This window comes from Urocampus carinirostris, chromosome 11 (genome assembly GCF_059441175.1).
Source record: "Urocampus carinirostris isolate Australia breed hairy pipefish chromosome 11, RoL_Ucar_1.0, whole genome shotgun sequence".
In the NCBI taxonomy this organism is placed as follows: Eukaryota; Metazoa; Chordata; class Actinopteri; order Syngnathiformes; family Syngnathidae; genus Urocampus; species Urocampus carinirostris.
The window spans coordinates 19,737,298-19,757,016 of NC_142359.1; the positions used below are offsets into that span (position 1 = coordinate 19,737,298).

At 40.3% G+C, this 19,719-nt stretch overlaps 1 protein-coding gene across 1 annotated transcript; it reads right to left on the bottom strand.

The window, feature by feature from the left end:
* Positions 1–9,261: 9,261 nt before the first annotated feature.
* Positions 9,262–19,707, bottom strand: trmt10a (tRNA methyltransferase 10A). Its single transcript, XM_088346858.1, has 7 exons — positions 19,301–19,707; positions 17,132–17,300; positions 17,001–17,072; positions 14,805–14,879; positions 11,298–11,447; positions 11,122–11,227; positions 9,262–9,908 (listed from the first exon to the last, which is right to left on the bottom strand). The coding sequence occupies exons 1-7, from the start codon at positions 19,486–19,488 to the stop codon at positions 9,727–9,729; spliced, it is 942 nt and encodes a 313-aa protein (XP_088202984.1). The 5' UTR covers positions 19,489–19,707; the 3' UTR covers positions 9,262–9,726.
* Between the last annotated feature and the right edge of the window lie 12 nt (positions 19,708–19,719).

The following is a 19,719-nucleotide window of genomic DNA, read 5'->3' on the forward strand; positions in this document are numbered from 1 at the left end:
TATGACGCAGGGTTGGTAAACCTTTTCCATTTGCGAATTCAAGCACTTATTAAGGTCTTTCAAAGCCAATTTTACAAATTCTCCAGAACCATTAAAACAAGAATCCGGTTTGAATTGGGTATTTTGCAGAGCCACAAATATATCTAGCAAGTGTATTTATCAAGGCATATCATTTTTAGATCGAAAATATATTTGTGTATCCGAACAATACGTGTGTAAATATTCTCGACACAAATCTCTCCCCATATAGGTGTTGGGTAAAATGACAGTAATATGTAGCTTACATTTTCAGTTACAGGAAGTTCTTCCCATTACAATTTGCCACCGCAGAATGCTACCTTAATTTTTTTCTTGTCCCATAATAAATGTCCATAATCGATACATAATCCTTGCACCAATACACGTTTCATCGTGCGCCGTTTTGGTGGTGCATGCACCTGTCCTCTTGGGCGCGATGACGTTTCATAGGACAATGCCGTACAAACTAATGCCGGCTGCGGTTAATCACGAGGGAAGAAGAAACTCAATGGCCAAGCCACCAGAGAGCAGTGTTAAGTAAGGTGTTACGAATGGATCTAGAGTTGCAAGTCATGCCCCGCACAAAGGGGGCTTGGTTAAATGTCGCCTGTATCGAGGTCCGTCTCGTTTTTTCCTCACGTGAGCGAAGGGAAACGAGGCCCCGTTTTTAGCGCTCACGTGACTGACTCGCGTCGTGATTTGCGCTCAACAAATAGGTGCAGAAAACCCAGGAGGAGTCCCCTGCATGACTGACGTGAGTCTTGAATCATTGCTGCGTTACTTCCACCCCATGAGAATGGAGCCACCCAAAAACTGAAGACTTCACCAGTTTGGGAGCATTTTGAACAGATATCTCCTAACAAGGTATGACCAGATATGTATAATTTAGCACAGGTTAGGTATCTAGATTTATAGACATACACTTTTTGTGTGCTTGTCTGTCACACAAAATATAATAATTATAATTTACTACATAATATATGTAGATATGTCAGGTTTTATTCCTTAATAAAAATGAACAAAACCACCCCAACAAAAAGCACTTACTATTCTCAAAATACAACCGAGTGCTTTTGTCAGAGCTATTTTGGTGACAAATGAACCAATGGTATTGAAATAAAACAAAACAAAAAGGACACATTTAAGGCATTTCCATGCTAAATGACCTTTACAAGTGCTGTTTGATGCTGTTCAGCTCATAGCTCATGTCTGTGCTATTGCCCAAACAAGTAGCACATACTATTGCATAATTACAAGTCAGTGCTCATGTTGGGTGAATAAACAGACTGGTTTGTACAATGTTCCTCCAGCTCTCGTTGTTTAGCATGAAGATGATGGGTGTCGTTAAAGGCATTGATACCTTATCCCGCCCTCCATCCATACAAATGTCTAGGAGTATTCAGCAGTCCCTCAAAAATAAAGAGGCCATCAACAATAACATGTGAGAATGTTATCAATATGAGAAACCCGCCAGTCGGATCATGCACAGCTGAGACAACCCTAAAAATGAAACACTTGTGAGAAAACAAAACATCAGTGCAACTTTTGAGGACATCACAATTTGCAAAAAACATCCAAAATATGCGGCTGCATCTATCGAGTAGTTCTTCCTTAAGAGACAGCTTAGCCGAGCTTTCTTGAATGGGGCAAGGCACTTGTGCGTAAACATCACCTAAACCAAAGCACTTACCACAGAAATAGTTTAAGTCAGCGCTTCCAGTCGGGTTGTGGTCACAGAAGACATTTTCATTTCTGACCAGTCAATGTACAAAGACAACAAAACTACCCCATCAAGAAGCACTTACTATTCTCAAAATTCAACCGAGTGCTTTTGTCAGAGCAATTTTGGTGACAAATGAACTGATGGTATTGAAATAAAACAAAACAAAAAGGACACATTTAAGGCATTTCCATGCTCAATGACCTCTACGAGTGCTGTTTCATGCTGTTCAGCTCATAGCTCATGTCTGTGCTATTGCCCCAACAAGTAGCACTTACTATTGCATAATTACAAGTCAATGCTCATGTTGGGTGAATAAACAGACTGGTCTGCAAAAGGTTCCTCCAGCTATCTCGTTTTGTAGCATGAAAGGATGGGTGTCTTTAAAAGCATTGAAACCAAACCCGCCCCCCATGTATACAAATGTCCAGGAGTAATCTGAAGTCCCTCAACAATAAAGAGGCCATTAAAGATAACATGTTAGATTGCTATCAATCAGAAAAACCCATCAGTCCGATCATGCAGAGCTGAGATAACCCCAAAAGGAAACACTTATGAGAATGAAAAACATCAGTGCAACCTTTGAGGACATCACAGTTTGCTAAAAAACATTATCCAAGTTATGCAGTTGCATTTACAGAGTAGTGCCGTTTGATGTTGTTCAGTTCATAGCTCAACTCTGTGTTTTTACCCCAACAAGTAGCACTTACAATTGCATGGATTAAAGTCAGTGCACTTGTAGGGTGAGTAAACAGACTGTTCGACAAAACGACCCTACAGCTAGCTTGTTGTGTAGAATGAATTGATGGGTGTCTTTAAAGTCATTGCAACCTTACCCCACCCTCCATGTATACAAATGTCCAGGAGTAATCTGAAGTCCCTCAACAATAAAGAGGCCATTAAAGATAACATGTTAGATTGCTATCAATCAGAAAAACCCATCAGTCGGATAATGCAGAGCTGAGACAACCCCAAAAGGAAGCACTTATGAGAATAAAAAAACATCAGTGCAACCTTTGAGGACATCACAGTTTGCTAAAAACATTATCCAAGTTATGCAGTTGCATTTACAGAGTAGTGCCGTTTGATGTTGTTCAGTTCATAGCTCAACTATGTGTTTTTACCCCAACAAGTAGCACTTACAATTGCATGGATTAAAGTCAGTGCCCTTGTAGGGTGAGTAAACAGACTGGTTGACACAACGACCCTACAGCTAGCTTGTTGTGTAGCATGAATTCATGGGTGTCTTTAAAGTCATTGCAACCTTACCCCGCCCCCATGTATACAAATGTCCAGGAGTAATCTGAAGTCCCTCAAAAATAAAGAGGCATCAAAAATAACATGTGAGATTATTATCAATCTGAGAAATGTGCCCCACCCTCCCGGCACAAAAATGTCCAGGAGTATTATGCAGCGGCAGTAGCGCAGGAGGTAGAGCGCTCGTCTTGGGATCAAGGGATCCCAGTTCGAATCCCGGCTAGCCCGTGTTACATGTCGAAGTGTCCTTGGGTAAGACGCTGAACCCCTAATACCCCCAATAAGCAGGTTAGCGCCTTAGATGGCTGCAAGGCCGCTATTGGGAAATGTGTAGCACATTGTAAAGCGCTTTGGGGAGTCATTGACTTGAAAAGCGCTATATAAATGCAGATCATTTCATTTCATTTCACTATTCCTTCGATCAAATGTGTGTCCCAGTGACACAAGCACATCAAGTTACTGAACATACAACTGACAAATATACGGACAATATTTAATGGAAAAAACTAACATTATTCATGTGCAGTCCGTTGTCAAGGTTTCTTCATTTTCCTCATGCCTAAGTTATTGAGTTTTTCCTTGCCCACATGTAGGTTTTAGATCAGGGATGGTGTAATAACAGTCTGTGGTTTTCAATAATCTGTGGTCTGTGCAGCCCTTTGAGACCCCTTGTGATAAAGGGTGTCACTAATAAATATGACTTAACTTGCACATATTTACCGGTTTGTTGCCTGTCAACCACATAACATCTGTGTTACATCAAATGACCAACAGATTTCAGCACTGCTAAATGAGATATTAAATGAGGCCTCGATGGATCAGGCTTTTGGCAAAGCAATTGCCCCAAAAGACTCCATACATTCACGGGGCTTCATCCCGCCATCCCTAGTGTTAATGTCCTTTTTTAAGCAGATTCGTTGTGAAACATGTCATTTACTAGAACCTTACCCAAAATTCAAGCACTTTCCAATCCTTGAAACATAACATTAAAATTCAAGCATTTTCTCTGATTTCAAGCACCCTTATCAACCCTGTATGAATCAGACTCATGTATCATGTATTTTGCAGAGAAAAATACATATCTGCCATTATTTTGGGGAGGGCCAGGAGCTTTGGTCAAGGTGAGGTTGGGCCAAATAGGGGTTTCTATTTAAAAGAAGTCAAGTCATGTTTATTTGTGACACCCTTAATCACAAAGAGTCTCAAAGGGCTGCACAGACCACAGATTTTTCCAAACCACAGACTATTATAACAACATCCCCTGATCTAAAACTTACATGAGGGCAAATAATTGTTGGAGTTATATACATATATTTATCCTACAGTTTACATTAATATGTTATAAGTGTTCTCAGCCCTTTTTGTATAGTTTTCAGCCTAAGCTGTTCTTCAAGGTTGTTTTTTGTTTCTGTCTGTCCTATGCAGACAAAATTATAATTATGGGAGACTTTAACATTCATATGAACTCCCCACTCAATTCACTTACTATTGCGTTTAGGTCTCTAATTGATGCATTTGGCTTTAATCAACTGGTTGATTTGCCAACCCATAAAAATGGGAACACGCTAGACTTGATTCTGACTCGAGGAGTTTTAACCTCAAACATTATGGTGTTACCGTGTACTACCGTTATCTCGGATCATTATTTAGTTACATTTGAGGTGCAAGCTAAGTGTAGTGTTAAAAAAGCTGAAGTATTTAGCGGACGCAATATAAGCACTGGCACAGTTTCTGAGCTCTTTGAACTCCTTCCTGGAGCAGTTGCGTCCTTTCCTACATACAATGGCTCGATTGACTCACTCATGAATGAGTTCAATACCACCCTGACTAGTGTGCTGGATTCAATAGCGCCCATAAAACTAAAATCATGTCCTAAAAGACGCACGCCTTGGTTTACTGATGAAACTAGAACCCTTAAACAAGAATGCAGGAAATTGGAAAGAAAATGGCGCGCTACCAAGCTTGAGGTTTTCCATCAAACCTGGTGTGACAGCTTGTTAAAGTATAAAGCGGCCCTTGCCTCTGCAAAATCGGCCTACCTTTCTAAGGTGATTGCGTCTCAAAAGAAAAACCCCAAAGCCCTTTTTGACACTGTAGCATCGCTTACAAGGCAACAGACTATCGCAGATAGTTCGACACACTCTGCTCAGGACTTAATGGTCTTCTTTACTAAGAAGATTCAATGCATACAGGAAGAAATTGCTAAAGAAATTATTAATACCACACATTTTTAAGGACTGAAATTTACAGATGCACGACAGGGTGGCTGCCTTGGGAAAATGGCCGGTTTTAGTGAACTGTCACTTGATGATCTCAAACAGGTGTTAAATGCGGCCAAACCGACAACTTGCCAGTTCGACCCGCTCCCAGGTTCACTTATTAAAAGTCTTTTTGGCGTCCTTGGACCTTCAGTTCTAAATATTATAAACATATCACTCTCCTCAGGTGTAGTACCAACAGCTTTTAAGTCCGCCGTTATTAAACCCACACTAAACGACCCAACCTTGATCCAGAAATATTAAGTAATTACAGACCTGTGTCAAACCTACCTTTCCTCTCTAAAGTACTCGAAAAAGTAGTGGCACAGCAGCTGAATGCTTTCATATCCGAGAATAACCTTTTTGAATCCATGCAATCAGGATTCAGGGCTAACCACTCTACTGAGACAGTTCTGATCAAGGTAACAAATGATCTCCTAATGTCAATGGATTCTGGCGCTTCATCACTTTTGCTGCTGCTGGATCTTAGTGCTGCTTTTGACACAGTGCACCACAATATCCTACTAGAACGGTTGGAAAAATGGATTGGTCTCTCAGGAACCGTCCTCTCGTGGTTCAGATCCTACCTCTCAGATAGGACGCACTGTGTTAAATATGGTGAAATGACATCTGAGCCATTTAATGTTACCTGCGGTGTTCCGCAGGGTTCAGTGCTTGGCCCCCTTCTTTTCAACATTTACATGCTTCCATTAGGTGACATTATTCGCAAGTACAATATCAGCTTCCACTGCTACGCAGACGACACTCAACTCTATCTTCCGTTGGAGGAATCTTCCACACTAAACTGTGGAAATTTGGAGGCCTGCCTCACTGAGATAAAAGAGTGGATGTCACTCAATTTCTTGCCTCTTAACTCTGAAAAGACCGAAATGTTAGTCATTGGTCCATCTAAATGCCGTGACTTATTCTCAAAAACTGCTGTGAACATTGACAAATGTCACATCACACAGAGTGACTCAGTTAAAAATTTAGGTGTCATATTTGACCCTGATCTAACCTTTGATATGCATGCAAAGAAAATTACTAGAACCGCTTTCTTCCATCTTCGTAACATTGCCAAAATTCGTTCAATACTGTCTCAGTCTGATGCGGAAACTATAATTCATGCATTTGTTACCTCCCGTCTCGATTACTGTAATGCACTACTCTCCGGTCTCCCGAAGTCCAGAATCAAGTCTCTTCAGCTAGTACAAAATGCCGCAGCGAGGCTTTTAACTAGGACAAAAAAGTACGATCACATAACACCGATTTTGGCTAACTTGCACTGGCTCCCAGTTAGTCAAAGATGTGACTTCAAGGTTCTCTTAGTATTGTACAAAATCATACATGGACTTGCTCCCTCTTATCTTTCAGATCTGATCTGCCCCTATGTCCCGGTCCGAAGCCTACGATCTGAGAGTGCCGGTCTTCTGGTGATCCCGAGAGCAAAGAAGTGTTCTGCTGGTTCGAGAGCGTTCTCCATCCGGGCACCGGTGCTGTGGAATGCTCTTCCCCCTGATATCCGATCTGCAACCTCAGTGGAAATGTTTAAATCTAAACTTAAAACTCACTTCTACTCCATTGCATATGAATAATAACCTACTCTTCTTGTCGGCTGAAAAATAGTCTGTGTAACATAGTGTACTAATCTGTGAAGCCCTTAGAGACTTATTGTGATTAAGGGCTATACAAATAAAAATGACTTGACTTGACTTGACGAGTCTGTTTCACATCCCAGTGGGTGCACCCTGACCTGTGCATGCCATAACTCAAGTTGTTTTTCTCCAAGAACCTTAATATTAGAAGGGAGGTTCGGAGACGTCTTCAGAGCGAGCGAGGAGGAGATTCGTAACAGCTTGGTCTCCGCGGCTCTCATAATGATGATTAATAAAATGACCAATTCTAAAGAACCGATTCTCTTTATTCTTTTATTTCAGAGCGTTTTATTATAAATGTTGGAGACTTGAACCTAACATTTAATTGGTCCTTTATGTTTCTCTTTCTTTTTTGTTTTTTCCTTTAAACCAATTAAATCTACTATTTTAGCTTCACCTATTTAATGTGAAAATGGCATGTATTTATCTACGAGTTATCTTACTCATTTGAATTCCACTCAATCAATTTTTTCCATTTTCATTGAAAAAAAAAAAGTATTTATAAACAATTTTTTTCAATATTTTTTTGTATAAAAATGCCTTTATCTCAAATTAATCTATTCCAATTCACTCAATTAGATTTTTCCTAGTCTTCCCAGTCCTTTTTTATCAATTTTTTGAACTGAAAACAGGAATATTTTATCTTTTTCGGTATTATTCTGGCATTATTTTGATTTAACGCATCTAAATAGCTCATTTATATTTTTCCTAAATTTCTCACTCTTATCCAGTAACACAGAGGCTCGATTGCGGTTGGATCTTCCCTATAAATGACTCTCCAGTCTTCACATTGGAGTTCATTGAGTATTTATTATTATTATTTTTTTTTTATATATAAAATACAATTGCCCAGAGACAACTTTATATTTCATTCGCTCTTTCTCAATCACACAGACGTCCTGTTTTTTTTTTTATCGTGATCACGCTCTTACATCGCTTGTTTACCTGATAGAGTCTAGAATTGTCAGGGTTTTTCTGTTAAGAATCTACCCCCCGTAGATTTTCCTTTTCAACGGAGGATTCTTAAACCTTAAGAATCTACCCCCTGCGAGACTACAACTATGTATAAACTTGCATTTTTTTATATACATGTAGGTTGAGAAATAAGCATTTCTTTTACATGAGCCTCACCTAAAGTGAGCCGAACATGGTCGGCCATCTTGCGGCTAGCGGTACCTTGAAAAAACAAAAAATGTATGGAAAGGCTGAGGAAAAATGGTGCAGTTGAACCACTGAGTCTCTATAGTTTATATTCTTCCTTGTTACTTTTAGCACTTGATTTAAGTTGCACAACACAATACAGCGACATCAAGCGGTCAAATAATAGACATTAAAAATAAAGTAGTGTGGCAAAAATACTCTTATTGATAATCATACTTTAATGTTAAAACAAATCTTACTAAGAAGAATAGGAATACAGTGGAACCTCAGTTTTCGAACTCCTCTCAGTTCGAACAAATAGGAGACCGACCAAAAATATAAGAAATTCTTGCTTCGCTGTTCAGTCAAAAAAATCGGAGTTCGAACGCCGGTAATGCGTGAGTGCGTACGCTAGGGTGCGATGCTGAGCGGCGTACGGGTGTAGATGACTCTTTTCGTGACCAACTGTTATCGCGTGCGGACGTGCTTCGTTTTGCTTTCGCTTTTAATATAGGTGTACCAAGTGTTTTAGCCCCTAATTATGCCTCCGAAGAAAGTCAGTGCAAGCAGCAAAGTTGCTACAGGTGAAAAAAGAAAAGTAGTGCGTACAACTATTGCATTTAAGAAAGAAATAATAGCAAAATATGAAGGTGTGCGAGTGTCTGATCCTCTCCCCACCGTCCACCTGCGCCTTCTGCTGACCACCACAAAGGTAAGAAATCCTATGCATAATTATTTTCTTTATCATTTTTTTTTTTTACACGTTCATGTTAGCGTAATCTTTCGTACGGAAGATTAAGATAACGCGAACGTAGGATTAGCCTGGGTTAGCTTCATGTTTACGTTAAACATTCAAGGTAAACATTCAGGGTGTTGGAACGGTGCCCAACATTCAGGGTGTCGGGATACAGCCCCCTTTCTAATGAACCGCTCACCACTTGTTGTGCACGTTCATGTTAGCGTAATCTTTCGTACTGAACATTACGATAACGCGAACGTACGATTAGCCTGGGTTAGCTTTATGTTTACGTTAAACATTTAAGGTAAACATTCAGGGTGTTGGAACGGATTAAAACGATTTACATTATTTTTAATGGGAAAAATGATTTTGGTGATCGAACAAATCGGTTTTCGAACAGGGTTCTGGAACGGATTATGGTCGAGAACCGAGGTTCCACTGTATACAAGTAGAAGAAGAAAAAAATAAACATAGTAAATGTTCCCAAAATATTGTTTATTTGGCAAGTAATTTGCATTATTTGGTGCAAATTGATTTTGAATTCGTGAGCAAAAGCAAAACAATTCACAAGAGTAAATGTGTCGAACTGAAATTTTACAAGGAATGAGGAGGAGCGACATAACCAAGATTAACCCTGATTAACTTTTGTAAGTGTTAAGATTATTAGTTGAAAATACCACAATGTACTTTCTTATTAAAAAAAAAAAAAAACACTTCCGCTCCTCCTTTCCCCAACTCAATATTGTAACTTCATTCCTGTGACACATACACAGCAGTGATGCCAAACTACTAGAAAACCAATTTTGGCACAATCGGGCAAAAATAAAAATCAATACAGAAACCAAAAGCAAAGCTGCGTTTGACAGTCGAACCGAGTAATAAAACCCAAAAGATGTCCACACGTATCCGTGTGGTGATCTGGTTGCAAGATCTGGAGACTCACATATCGCTCGGTTGGGGCACCTTGTTGTCCGAGTGCCTCTCTTGTTGGTCCTCTTCATCTCCGTTAGCATCTTTTGCATCAGGGGCCACAGCCTTGGCCCCTTTCCTTGGAGGCAGCACGGAGAAGAATGCGTCCTGCCAGCTGCCTTTGTCCACGTACGCCAGGATGATCTCAAACACTGACCGGAAATACACAGGGTTCCCACTCATTTCTCATGGACAGATTCTGGCACTTTTAAGGATTTTCCAAGCCAATTTTCTCATTTCTCCAGTATCATTAAAAGATGAAATTCAGTGTGAAGCATCTATTGTGCAGATCAACAAATGTGATTTTTAATCCTGCATGTATCGATTCTGGACATTTATTATGGGCCATGCAAATATTAAGGTAGCGTTTCCCAGTAGTAAATTGTAAAGGGAAGAACTTCCTGTAACTGAAAATGTAAGCTACATATGACCTTCATTTTTACCCAACACTTATATAGGAAAAGATATGTCTCAAAAAAATGTACACTCGTATTGTGCATATTCACAAATTACTCGAGATCTTAAAATGTTATGTCGTGATGAATGCAAATGCAGGATTATAAATCATGTATGTAAATAGCAGATGTATTAGTGGATCTGCTAATTCACATTTCTTACTGCCTTTTTATGTACCGTATACACCAGACCTCTTAAGCCTGACTCATAGGGGCGATGGCACTTCTCAGGAAAATGCCATACAAACTAATAGCAGCTGCTGTTAATCACAGGGAAAGAAAGGCAATGGCAAAGCGAAGCCGCCAGAGCGCAGTGCCAGCGTCATTATTAAGAAGACTTGTTAAGAAACACGGCAACAATTTCAAGCATTTGCAAGAAGTGCACCCAAAATCTAAGCACTTTTCAAACTCAAGCATTTTCAAGGATTTCAATCACCGGTAAAAGCCCTGTAATTACTATTTCATATTAACGCCTCGCTGGCATGGCAGCTGAGTAGTTAGTGCGTCTGTGGCACAGTTCTGAGGTCATGAGTTCAAATCCAGCTACCAGCCTTTCTGCGCAGAGTTTGCATGTTCTCCCCATGCTTGGGTCGGTTTCCTCCGGGCACTCCGGTTTCCTCCCACATTCCAAAAACATGCATTTCAGGTTAATTGGCTGGTCCGAATTGTCCCTAGGTGTGAATGAGCGAGTAAGTAGGCTGCCACTGAATTTGTGCAACATTTACAAGCACTCAAAATATAAGCACTTCTCAATCCTTGAAAACACAACATCAAAATTCAAGCATTTCTATGGATTTCAAGCACCCGTAAAATCCCGGATATCCCTCTGCCTGAACCCTAATGGAGGAGGAAAAAGTCGAACTATTGAAACCCAACGACAAGAAAGTAAGAATGGAACGTGTCTCTGTACCGTGGTTCACAGCGAGAACTTTGCGACTGTTCATCTGGACAAAGCTGTTGAGGGGAAGTTGGGCGTGAGAGATTCCCAGTTTCTCAGCCCGCTCCAAAGTGATCCCCTGCAAAAATACGCATGTGAGATATAAATAAAGGCAAGCAGGATGCTGCTGTCTGCATTATGGTCCAGACCTTGTGGTGGTTGTGGTCCACCAGTCCGCCTATCACGTAGGCCTTTTTGGGGTCCAGTTCCGTCAGTACGTTGGGGGAGTCGGACGTCAGGTAGACTAGATCTTCCTTGGCCATTACTTCACTATAGTGCTCCGATTTGATGTCAATATCCTGCCATAATAAATCATTTGAACAGGGTTCATACACCTTATTCATGGCCAAATTCAAGCACTCAAGGACTTTCAAAATCTAATTGCCAATTCCTCCAGTACCAATATAAGAAAACCAGTGGGAATCATGTGTTTTGCAGAGACAAATACATATCTGCGATTCAAATTTGCGATTTTAATCTTGGTGTGCATTTATCAATACAGTGGGACCTCGCTACTTCGCGGTTCGACGTTAGCGGGTTCAGAGCTTCGCGGGCCTAAAAAATAATAATAATAAAATAAAGTAAAGTTTTTTATTTATTTATTTTTTTAAGCATTTTAGAAGGGAGGTCGCTACTTCGTGGTTCCACGTTCGCGGGTTCAGAGCTTCGCAGGTCTAAAAAATAATAATAATAGAATAAAATTATAAAAAAAAAAATATATATATATATATATTTTTTTTTTTTTTAAGCATTTTTGAAGGGGCGTCGCTACTTCGCAGAATTTTAGTTTTCGCGAGTGGTTTTGGTCCCCATTAACCGGGTCTAAAAAAAAATAATAATCTTTTTTTTTTTTTTTGAAGGGGCGCCGCTACTTCGCAGATTTTCACTTTTCGCGGGTGGTTTTGGTCCCCATTAAACGCGATAACCGAGGTCCCACTGTATTTTTTTGTTTAATCTTGAATAAATTACAACTATATTTGGAGATCTAAACAATACATATAGGTATTGGGTAAAAATGACTTAAATATTTAGCTTACTGTCAGGTTTAACCCAACAGATGTACAAAACCTATATACAAAAAGGACAGAGAGAACGTGATATTTGATTTACTTGCAAGGAGAAATATCCATAGTCTACCCTAAGGCAGTCTGCTGGATACTCTGAAATATTCTTATGCTCCTTGTCTATTTATTGTGTTCGGAAGGCCCTAATTTACATAAGGTCTCCTCTGCTAAGGGAAGGGGAGTAACAAAACAAACAGTTGAGACCTGTTTATACGATAACATGTTATCTATAGCAAACAAAACTAGGTGGGCCTGCGGTCAGAGAAGTCCCTTATCTCGCCGCAGATAAGGTGTTATCCTGTTTCCTCCTTCTTCAAACACAAGCAAGAAAGGCGCATTGTATGCAAAGAAGCTTGTGCAATAGTAGAATAACATCTTTAGAGTTTAAATCCATCACTTACATTTTCAGTTGCAGAAAGTAAAGATTTGACCCAGAATGATCAGTGGGTGGAATCCCTCAACAACTATGGTCGTAGGGGCACAATTTCCTGTGGTGTGTTATGGGCAAGTACAGCCAGGTGGCACCCATCCCTCTCCAGGCCAACCTGGCACGTATTAGGCAAATGTGCCAACCACTACACTATGAAAACATTTACTGTTATATGGTTGGTTGGTTGGTTGGTTGGTTGGATCCCTTGACCACTAGGGATGTAGGGACACAATTTCCTCTGGTGTGTTATGGGAAAGTACAGCCTGGTGGCACACATCCCTCTCCAGGCCAACCTGTCACGTATTAGGCGAATGTGCTAACCACTGCACTACGGAAATATTTACAAGGCAAACATTTACTGTGATATGGTTGGTTGGTTGGATCCTTTAACCACTAGGGTCGTGGGGGCACAATTTCCCTGTGGTGTGTTGTGGGCAAGTACAGCCTGGTGGCGCCCATCCCTTTCCTGACCAACCTTTAACGTGTTAGGCAAATGTGCTAACCACTGCACTACGGATATATTTACTGTTAACTGGTTGGCTTGATTCCTGAACTACGAGGGTCGTAGGGGCAGTTTCCTGTGGTGTGCCGTGGGAAAGTACAGCATGGTGGCGCCCATCCCTCTCCAGGCCAACTTGTCAAGTGTTAGGCGATTGTGCTAACCACTAAGTTACGGAAACATTTACCGTTGGTTTGATCCCTTAACCACTAGGGTGTCATGTCCTGCACGGTTGTCATGGCGCCCAGCTGGCCCCGCCCCTTGACACCGGCTGAGACGCATTGGACTGATTGCTCTTGGAGTACTTAAGCGCGCTCCTTTGTACTGCGCGTGGCTGGAACGTTTGTTAAACCTGGTTAAACTCCGTGAGACTTCTGTTAAAACCTGTTAAATGCCTTGTTCTGTGAATCTGCCCGTATTTGATCCTGTTTTGTTTTTGGTCTGATCCGTTTGTTTGTTTTTAACAACTTGTCTTTTGTTTGGATTTCTAATCCACTCCGCGACCATCGATCCCCGGATCGAGTGTGCGCATCCTCCTCATCCTTCCCCCAATAAATTGTGAGTACGTCAACGCGAATGGGTCCTTTTTTTCTGTTTCCCGCTCCATTTCGTGACATAGGGTTGTAGGGGCACAATTTCCTGTGGTGTGTCGTGGGCAAGTACAGCCAGGTGGCACCTATCCCTCTCCAGGCCAAGAAATGTTTCCACGCTTATTTAAATGGGGACCTTTCGCGTGCTAGGCGAATATGCTAAATGTCCATAATTGATACATAATCCTTGCACCAATACAGATTTCATAGTGCCCTGTTTTGGTGTAGAATACACCTCTCTTGATGGGCACAACCCATAGGGGGAAATGACACGTCCTAGGACAATACCTTACAAACTAATAAAAGCTGCCGTATAACACGAGGGAAGAACAGCATTGAAAAAGCTGAGCCACCAGAGAGCAGTGTCTGCGTCATTTTTTAAGTAGACTTGTTGAGAAACATTGCTACAATTTCAAGCATTTATAAGAACTTCACCCAAAACTCATGCACTTTCAATACTTGACAACACAAAATTAAAACTCAAATATTTTGAAGGATTTCAAGCACCTGTGCAAACCTTGAAAAAAGGAAAAATTCAACAATTTGACATTGACGCAGATGATACAAAAGGCAACTTTCACTGTTGTTTAATTTAGATATATAAATTGAGGACTTAAATTGTGGGTAGAAAGTTGAAATATGAGCAAGTTGTAAATATTGAGTAAAGTACTGTCAAACCGCCCGTTTTTCTCCTGTTTTTTTGAATAGTGTTGGCAAAACCATGGAGTAATTTCTCTCAAAGGGCGTCATAAATGTTTACAGACGTCACTGCAGGATTTTGTATTTGGAGCGCATACTTTGTGAAAAAGAGCAGCTCGCCATTTTCCTCTGAGGCGCTGCGAAAAAACAAAAAAAAACGAAAAAGCCGCAGCATATATATAAAGACACAAAATATCGCCTAAAAGTAGCAGCATGTAGTCTAGAATTTACAGTCATTATTTTATATATATATATATATATATATATATATATATATTTCCTTTTTTTTTTTTCAAAACATACATTTAGTTCTTGAAAAATTCTAAGAGTAAGTCTTTAATTTCTTCTCTTATAACAGTGCAAAGTCTACTCACTTTCCAATTGATCCATCCTTTGTCTTTTTCATCCATACTTTGTTTGAGTTGTCCTCCAAGGCTTGTCAGATAAAACTGGAAAAAGGGGAGACATTTATTACACATTAATGTCAAATTAAAATACGCCCAATTTCTCATTGCAGAAGGGACACTATGTGTTACTTAGCACCTCCTAGTGGTAAAAAACATCCATTAAAAGAACAAAATTGTTCTAAATGATAAGCAAAAATACATTCATTATTATCTCATCTCATCTCATCAGCTGCACCGCTTATCCTCAGTAGGGTCGCAGGGGTGCTGGAGCCCATCCCAGCAATCATCGGGCAGAGGGCAGGGGACACCCTGAACTGGTTGCCAGCCAATCACAGGGCACATAGGGACAGACAACTCGCTCGCTCATTCACACCTAGGGACAATTTGGACCGGCCAATCCACCTGAAATGCATGTCTTTGGAATGTGGGAGGAAACCGGAGTGCCCGGAGGAAACCCACGCGGGCACGGGGAGAACATACAAACTCCGCACAGTAAGTCCGGTAGCTGGATTTGAACCCACACAGGAGGTTCCCAAGACCTTAGAACTGTGCCGCACACGCGCTAACCACTGCGCCATTCATTATTATATGAATGTTTTGTTTTTTTTTAATTCTTGTTGTTCATGAAATAAGCATTATTTTACATAATATGAGCCACACCAAAAGGGGACTGACATAATTGTCTGCCATCTTGCTGCGCCGGGTACCCAAAAAGAAAAAAAATGCTTGACCAAAAATTGAGATGTTTTAGTCACTTTGAGTCGCCGTACATTTTATTCTTCCTTGTGCTTGTTAACACTTATTTTCGATCACTCTTCACTATACAGTGACATCGAGTTGTCAAAAAATACACACTGTCCCTTTAAGGCAGAGACTGATGTAGCACTCTTGTCTACTTCGCAAAACGGAACATGTCAAGAAACAATGAGCATGTCTGTAGGAAACAGCAGTGACAACATTAAGTTGTCTCTGAAAGGCACAGCATGTTTAAGAGCAGATAAATCTGCGCCGATTGCAAAAAATCTAGAAAATTTTCAGTAATTTCTGAATGTTAGCATATTCAAACAATTGAGCTAATGGTCGCAAAAATATGACAAAATCGAATAAGTTGAGCTGTTTTCAGTTGCACTACACCATACAGCGATATCTACAGGTCAACTAATACACACTGTCCCTTTACATAAAACATTGTCACCACAGATGTTTTCATAGTGCAGATTTTCAGTTATTTGCGGCAGAACTGATGTGAAGTGGATAAGCAACCACCCCAAACCAACTGACCCATTAGATCTTAACTGGTCTGACTTCAGGACCCACTATCCCCCTTTACTACAAGCCGGGACCGAAATCAAGTACAAATTTCCACTTCTGAAAGTTATTGAATGAAAGGATGAAGCTAATTAAACCCGAAATAGAAGATTAAATTCCTGTTCATAAAAAATGACCAGCAAAACCGGAACAACTTTAAGTAATAACATTCTCTGTAAGCAACAGTTTTAACAAAAGTCAAAAAACACGTCACTTCAGTAGATTAAGCCATGTTAACACAGACTCGAAATGCACAGACATGAAATTAAAGTGCAAATACTGTGGGATATTTCAAATAGCCTGGAGAGGGACGGGCGCCACCAGGCTGTACTTGCCCAAGACTCACTACAGAAATGATCCCCCTACGACCTTAGTGGTTAAGGGATCCAACCACCCAACCAACCATACATTTCAAAACAACTCAAATTATGTACTTTTAACAGAGAAACCTCACCCACCAAACCCAAACAATCAACACTTCACTATGGGTGTAGAAATCAATCCTTTCCGTAGCAGTTATTTTCCAGAAACGCCGCATAAATAGGTACATACAGAAAAATGTGCTTTGGAGAAAATTAAGCGGTACTTATTTCCGCATAAGCTGCAAACCTAACATGAATTTGGAGTAATTAATGGGATAACAGAGAATGTTTTGCTTTATTAATACAGTATTAATAAATATATACACCCTCAGATATTTCTTTTTCTTTTCTTAGTATTATTTTGTTCAGGGAAAAGCCTGCGTCTCACTGAAAATGGGTCCGTGACTCAGACGCACCAGTTAAGAAACACTGTTTTAGTTCCCTGAGCATTGTAGTATCTTACCAAAAATGCGCTAAGGGAGAGACAGCTCACCTGAACTGGATGTGAGGCTCGCCTGTTTTCAGCGTAGCACCTCTGGATCTGCTTGTGAAGCTTGTGCACATCCTATAGAAAATGGGACGACTGAGTGATGAGAAGCAGAGGTTGGGATGGATCCGTTTCACCTTGGTTAACATGAGATCGTCGAAACTGCAGTCCACCACCAGCCTGAAGGTAGTTGGTGTCAAGTCTCGTCGTGGGCGCTTCCTGGCCCTACGGTCTTCGCCATCTTCTTCCGGATGATTGTTCTGTTTCTGCAGGCGTCGCTGATGCTTCCTGTCCTTACGTTTCTGTCTGCAATATGACACATTGAGTTATGCATTAGAGCTAGATCTGAGGTCCAGAAACATTTTGACCCAAAGAGCCATAAAAGCAAAAATTATTAAAAAGATTTTTTGAGAGAGCCACACCATATATTTGAAAACTAAATTCAACAAAACCACCAAACTCGCTATCCAGAAGAAAGGTTATTCTTCAGCATGTTTTATTTCAAATCTATGAAATAAGAATAGTCCCATATCAATATAAATATTAGGGTGGATCCCTTAACCCCTAAAGTCATAAGGACACTGTTTCCTGTGGTGTGTCTTGTACCTGGTGGCGCTCATCCCTTTCCAGGCCAACGTATGTGTCCACCCGGTTTACTAAACCTTAAACTTAACCGCCACTCGGGCACAGGGTGAATATGGAAAAACTCCACTCAGAGAGGGCACTAGTTGGAATTGATTCCAGACGGCGCGTGGCAGGTATTGAAAAACGACATGATTTGTTTCAAATAAAATCGCAAACCTGATTAGGATAACGATTCGTTTTTAAACATTTTTAAATTGCGAATTCACGACTAATTTGCTATTATGTTTAACTATAAAAAAACGACATTTTAAGACATCTGTGCCTCCTAAACAGGTATCAATTTGAAAAGTCTAAACATGCAAAACTTTATGGAGTAAAACACTAACTCAGAAATTCAAAATTAAACCAAAGATTAATATTTCTACTCACTGCTAGTATTGGCAAATTAGCACAGACTGCCTTCAATCAAACTACTTTTATTTTGAATAGCACTGTAGGCATGATCTATCCCACACTAATAAACATTGCAACATATCTAATAATAATTCATTATATTATCAGTGGTGGTACGGCGGATGGGTGGTTAGCGTGCAGCCCCACAGGGCGGAAGTCCAGGATTCATTTCCAGCTACCACGGCCCCCTGTGCAGAGTTTGCATGTTCTCCCTGAGCCTGCGTGAGTTTCCTTTGGGGCAGTCTGGTTTCCTCCCACATTCCAAAAAACGTGCATGTCAGGTTAATTGGCTGGTCCAAATTGTCCCTCCCTAGGTGTGAATAATCGTATGAATGGTTGTATGTCTCGGTGTGTCCTGGTAACCAGTTCAGGGTGTCCCCTGCCCACAGAACCCCCTGCGACCCTGGATTATACACGGGAAACAGTCGCATGGTTCCAGATGTTTACAGGCTATTGTGATTGTATGAACCTTAGTGAGTAAATGTATAGAATCCTTTATTTGATGCACTGTGTATTTTTAAACAAAGTTTAAATTATGATTGAAAGCGTTGGCTTATTGATCAACAGCTGGACACAGTCCACAGAGGAGTCTTAATCAGGACTTAATGTGTGACTTTTCTGTACAAGACTTACATGCTGGATGTATGTTAATGTTTAATACTCCTTGAGCAAGCCTTAACTTTGCTTCACGTGTGCAGCTATAAGAGACCGCCATGGCTGTAATCGTCCCATGTTTGCTCAATGTAGTTTCCACTTTATACATCGGCATTTGTACATTTATTTTAATTCATTTTAGCTACTAATGTATACAGCTAATATCATCCTACTTGATAGGAACGATTGATATATTTTTTCTCAGCCAAGGCATGTGTGCCATTTAGTGTTGGAACATTTATAATGTTCTGAGATTATGCATTTTCACATGAGAACACCCATAATGATATACAGTACATATGCATACATGTTGGTCAGTAAAATATCTTGTTATTATGGCCATCCAAGTAATAACTGACAAAGTATTGATGGATTAAGTAACGTAAAACTGTAGTCTCCCCAAAACTACTTTTTGGAGATATCTTTCCTGGTAGTTGTAATTTTAAAGAAATATAAAGACACACTTCTAAACGTTTTTCTAAACGTGGCATAGAGTTTAAACCCTGTTATTGGCGTCTGTCTTTAACACATCCCTAGATGAAACCCCGACAATAAATGAGCACATATACAACAAATCATAGTCAATTCCAGTACATTACTGTTTACCATCTTACTTTCTCAATTCCCTCTCCTCCTCCCATTTCTGCTGCTTTAGAAGCTTCTTCTTTTGGCGTTTGGACAAATCTTGCTTTATGGTGACTCCTTGGCCTTCTTTGTCAGCATCCACTGGATTGTTATTAGGAATATCAAGATTATTTGAGAGTGTATCTTTATCGATCTTGACACTTTCGCCATCATCCATTTGTTAAAGGTTGACGTCGTATCGCAAAAGGCACTGACTAAACGTTTCGCTTTGTTATCATTGATTATTTAAATATACATCCCCACTCCCGAAAAAAACGACGTGTTTCAACACATAAAAAGTCTCACATATGATTGCAATTAAAAGTAATTTGTAAGCCATGCGTAAGAGAGTACGTCGCAGGTCCGGCGAAGTTTATTCAAAGCGTCGCGTGATTGTGACGTCATTTAA

Bases quoted from the DNA above. Each gene is read 5' to 3' on its own strand.
- trmt10a (XM_088346858.1), bottom strand. From the start codon at position 19,488: ATGGATGATGGCGAAAGTGTCAAGATCGATAAAGATACACTCTCAAAT. The intron at 17,301-19,300 runs GTAAGATGGTAA...GTCATATTGCAG, and splicing joins GAGGAGAGGGAATTGAGAAA to ACAGAAACGTAAGGACAGGA. The intron at 17,073-17,131 runs GTGAAACGGATC...CATTTTCTATAG, and splicing joins ACGATCTCATGTTAACCAAG to GATGTGCACAAGCTTCACAA.